The sequence below is a fragment of the Pterocles gutturalis genome, unplaced genomic scaffold (genome assembly GCF_000699245.1).
Source record: "Pterocles gutturalis isolate BGI_N339 unplaced genomic scaffold, ASM69924v1 scaffold30576, whole genome shotgun sequence".
NCBI lineage: Eukaryota > Metazoa > Chordata > Aves > Pterocliformes > Pteroclidae > Pterocles > Pterocles gutturalis.
This window is the reverse complement of record NW_010101431.1, coordinates 1,004-5,733: the sequence shown is the minus strand read 5'-3', so window position 1 is coordinate 5,733 and position 4,730 is coordinate 1,004. Positions and strand designations below refer to the sequence as shown.

Genomic DNA, 4,730 nt, shown 5'->3' with positions numbered 1-4,730 from the left:
GCTTTAACAAGCCCACAGCCAGATTTCTGTATTTCCTTAAGATAATTTTAATGAACTCAGGGGATACAAAAATCAAACGGAGAGAAAAGCCTTTTGCTGCTCTGCTAGGACATTCTAATATTCTCATTTTGTCTGACTTGCAGGTTCCTCCACTCAGCCATGGAGAGGGATGGGCTGGTTGTGCTGGGGGTGCTGCAGCTCTTCATAGACATCTTCAGCGACCTTCAGAAGGGAGAGGAATGGGACAAAACATCTTTGTCCCTCCGTTCCCCTGCCTGGAGGAAATGAGACAGAAGGTAAAAAAACCAACCCACAAACACAAAGGTTTGGGTTTTTTTCTAATGACAACGTTCCCCAGCAGTAAGGCCAGATTTGTAACATCCCCCACTGCCAGCCCCCTGCCATATTGCAGTGTGGCAATATTACATCCTGCAATAAATAAGCCAGGGATAGAAATATTTTAAAATGGTGTTTGAACATTCCTGTCATTAAAGGACAGTAAAGTAGAAACTCACTTTTCTCTCAATTGACTTTTAAAGGGACCTTGCTTTGGTGGGAAATGTGTGTATTTTTAGATTCATTTGTATTTTCCCCAGTTTAAAATTAATTAGTTGAAAGTTTTGGGGAAAAAATGGGTGCTTGGGACTATTTTCCTGTGGGCAACAGTCCAGGAGAGAATTCAGAGAATTCCCTGGAGGATTCAGGTGCTCAGAGTCCCCATGTGCTGGTTTTGCACAAGCAGAGATCCCTGCCTGCCTGGAAGTGTGGGCCTTGCTGCCCTGCTTTGTGCCAGGTAAGGGCTGGGCACCATCATCTTTGTCTCAGCTCAGGGAACTTTCCTGGCCCCTTCCCCGAATGACTGCTTGGCTCAGCACACGGCAGGGGATGCTCTGTTTATTCTGTGATTCACAGCCCTCAGCAGGACTTTCACATATAGCTCACAATAGAAAATAAATAAGCCAGGAAGGGGAGACACGTTGGTCTTGTTCCTCTTTTTCTTTGAACTTTATCACTGGTGACTGTTCACTACACACACATGGGCTTGGTGTATAGCTCAGTCCTTTACAAATGGGGCCACCGTGAAGATAGCTGGCCTCTTCTGTGTTGTGTTTATATTCAGAGAAGTTCCCCTCAGAGTTCCCAGCTCTTGGGACTGTCACTGTTCCTTCATCTGCCTGCTCAGCACATGGAACATACACTGCAGAATGAAGGCATTTTCCTCCCTCTCTTTATAGTAAGACACCGAGCAACATGCGGTGACAGGACAAGAAGGGGTAAATGAAATTATTTTAATATAATATCAGTGTATGAGAAACCACAAAAGAAAGAAAACATTTTCTGGAAAATTCTGCATATGTATATATTGCATTGTATAGTCTTACAGACAAATTTACATCAAATACATGAGATATTTTAAAACACTGATTTGAAGAGGACAACTAATTAATTTTTCTGTACAGACATGGGAGAGTGTTTTTTTTTTTTTTTTTTTTTCTGGTTGCTATAGCTTGCTCTTCTTTAGGAGGGATACTCATATTCTTCAGCACTGCGGCGTCCAAAATCCATCCAGCCCATGTAGTCTCTGTCATTTATCCTGTGCGTAGGGTCGATGCTCTGTACCCTGTTTCCCATCACTGAGAGCCTTCCAGTGGGACCTGAAGAAAAACATTTGGGAGAGCAGAGGGTAAGTGGACAAATTTTCCTGGTTAGCCCATTTTATAAGTCTGTTTTGTCCTTATTAGCAGATGTCTGCAATCGTTGAAACTGTCTGACTTCATACAGACCGTGTCACACCACATCATGTCATTGGGGAAAATGTCACAGAAACGTTATGGGCAATGTCTTGTCTTGGCCTTTCTGTCTTGCTGAGGGTATCAGAGAGACACAAACTTTGCAAAGAGAATTTATGCTTCTAAGAAAGGCTGTAATTCTCCATTTTGACATCATCCCATTATGTAACTAAAAATGCAGGGAAAGGTAAATTATTTCTCTCTGTAGTCCCTGAAAACAGCCAAAATTGACACCTGCCAATAATTAGATGGACCTTAAGCCTCGAGTGAGACAGAAACAGATTCAATAGATTAGTGTTTAGTACAGACTGAGCTTGAGGAGTACTTGAACTGATCAAAAAGGAAAAGAAGGCCCAGTCGAACCCCACAAACCCACATCTACACCATTGCCTTGCTTATGGTTTCTTGTGTTTTGAAGGAACCCCTGGTGACTCTCTGCTTTCATCTGTCAAGGTTTTCCTCATGTCATGAGCTATAATGAACATGATCTATTAAAAACCTGATCAGCTGCTTTGTTTTGTTAGTGGTTGCAGAGGGATGAGAGAGTTAAAGGTACCAGAAAAAATTAATCCAGCCATGTTTTAGACATTTACCTAAAACAAAAAGGCAAAAAATTAATTATCTCTAGAAAAGGATGTCGCCCATTAAATGCTCAAACCCCATGAAATCCACATTCATAATTCAGAATCCGTAATTAAGCTGATGAGAATGGCTTCTTGGCACTATGAGCAGGCAGGGCTGCGACAGCGCAGAGCCATCGCTCAGATGTTGGGACTTAAGAGCCTCCTGAGCCCGCAGTGACCCGCGGGCTGTAATGGCTCCCCAGGTGCCAGTATGGTCTGGCCTGGCAAGGGCTCCTCAGAGGGCAGTAGACGTAACTCTCACCAACTTGCCAGCTACCACATCTCTTCTACATGGTGCCAGGGTCATACTGAAAGCCTGCAGATGGAGTTAATGGAAAGCCAGGTCACAAAGAGTAAAATGAATTTCTTAATGGCACCTGAATTACCTTTCTGCAAACCACTGGAGATGTCCCGTGGGTGCTGCAGAATCGATGTACAGCAGAGGTATTCAATGTTGCAGCAGTTTGGCTACAGGGCTGCCATCCAGCCCTAACCTCTTGAAGGAATTTAACCTCTCACTGCTTTAACTGGAAATATTGTCCAAAACCAGCCTTTCTATTCATCCGAAGGGCAAACACCACCAGTGATGACTGCTGACACTAGCAAATGCCGACTCCCTTTCTCCCTAGTGAGTATTATGGTTTAGACAGGTTAAAAGTGACTAATACAGCAGATGCAAGTGTTCTGCAGATTTCTCAAGTGCTGCCCAGAACCTTTATGTTAAATAAGAATATAATGTTTTGATGGGAACACTGTACATATTACTGCAAATTAAGTAAATGCTGGTTTGTCCCTCCCATAAGTAGCAAGTACATCTGTGAACCAGAGTCCAGCTAGCCTACTCATGCCACAAGAATCCCATTGCCTGCTTTGTAGAGTTAATGATATATGTCAATTAACAGGAATGCAGGAAATTCTCCCTCACGTTAATACTTACCAAAAAGACGTCTTAAATCCAAAGTGCTTTTGTCACTTCATCTGGGTAAGCTATTTGGAAATGTCAGCCAGGTATTTAAGAGAATATAATGGCTGCATAAACTAGAAGGAGGAGTTCAGTTTCCCCATAGGTGGGTGACAACAGCTACTTGGGGAAAGGTGATGAGGATTCTGCTTCGTAGAGTCCTGCAGTAAGATTCTTTTTCCCTAACAGCTTTAACTGTTTAACCTAACAGGAGTCGACATGTTTGGAAGCAAATCACTGCTTAGTACTAATTACTGCTTTTAGCTACTGTGTTCATAAATGTGAATTCTGATGTTTTAAAAGCTTTCACACTTTTGTACTTGTTCCTCTGGGAACAAACACATGGAAAATGCAATATTCATCAGATTTCCCTGGAGAAGGTATTTCTGGCTGAGGTGAGGTTAGCCATTTCGGCTGTATGTAGCCTCAGAAAAGTTTTTCTGCTCTTCTAAAAAGGGAGGGAGGAGGTTAACTAAATGAAAAAGTTTAAAGAAAGTGCAATCACTGTATTTTATCTGAGACACAACATGCTGAAAAGAATACCAACATATTTATAGGGCTACGAAAATAATTAAGTTAAAAATGAAAGCGGAGCTATAACCTGACAGGTAGGTTACATTTTTATCAGTGACCTGTACGCAGCTCTCAGTCAGTGGCTGCCACACACAAATCTTTTCTGGAGGAGTTTTTGCAGTAAATAAGAGAAGGCTCCCTGCTTCAGGAACAACCAAGCAAAACCTACCTCCTGTCTTCTCTAGGAATTCATGCTAGATGATGCCAGGGTCACCTTAACACTTAGGTATCCCTGCAGGAAATCCCACTGACACAGAAGGAACACCCAGTAAGATATAACCAGTACCTCTCCTGGCTTGCTGGAGATACTTGGCCAACAAAGCACCAAGGTTGGCTCTCTGGTCCGTGCTCCCATCCAGCCGTGGCGCTGATTTCAGTGGTCCGGCAGACGAAGGGGCCCGGGCGTGCCGGCGATGTTCTGTCAAGCTCTGCTCGAGCTCAGCAGCCAGCGGATTCCCATGGCGTGAGCCCACAGTTTGCTGTCCGAACGAGCTTGCCGAGAGCACAGCGAGGAGCACGCAGATGCATATACCGCCGTACATCGCTGGAGGGAGAAGGAATGACAGGCTGTTAACATGACCAAGTTTGCTATGTTGTATCTTGTCCCTACCCCCATCTTCCATTGGGGGTACTGGTTTCTGAGCAAACGAGAGCTGTGGGGGCTTTGATTTTAATGCAGGTCACTGTGGGATCTGTCCTAGGCTGGGAAACTGGTACACAAATAGTTAAATAAGCATTGGTAAGAGGAAGATACTTGGGAAGGAATACAACTAATTCACTGGA

The 4,730-nt window shown here is 43.6% G+C and overlaps 1 protein-coding gene across 1 annotated transcript; it reads right to left on the bottom strand.

The window, feature by feature from the left end:
• Positions 1 to 1,280: 1,280 nt before the first annotated feature.
• Positions 1,281 to 4,494, bottom strand: CCK (cholecystokinin). The gene is made up of 2 exons (XM_010083426.1): positions 4,234 to 4,494; positions 1,281 to 1,655 (listed from the first exon to the last, which is right to left on the bottom strand). Exons 1-2 carry the CDS (start codon positions 4,487 to 4,489, stop codon positions 1,519 to 1,521), a joined length of 393 nt encoding a protein of 130 aa, XP_010081728.1. The 5' UTR covers positions 4,490 to 4,494; the 3' UTR covers positions 1,281 to 1,518.
• Between the last annotated feature and the right edge of the window lie 236 nt (positions 4,495 to 4,730).

What these genes read in the sequence shown, in the direction of transcription:
- CCK (XM_010083426.1), bottom strand. Translation starts at nt 4,489, where the DNA reads ATGTACGGCGGTATATGCATCTGCGTGCTCCTCGCTGTGCTCTCGGCA. An exon ending in TCTCCAGCAAGCCAGGAGAG is followed by an intron (nt 1,656 to 4,233) that starts GTACTGGTTATA and finishes GTTTTTCTTCAG; the next exon opens with GTCCCACTGGAAGGCTCTCA.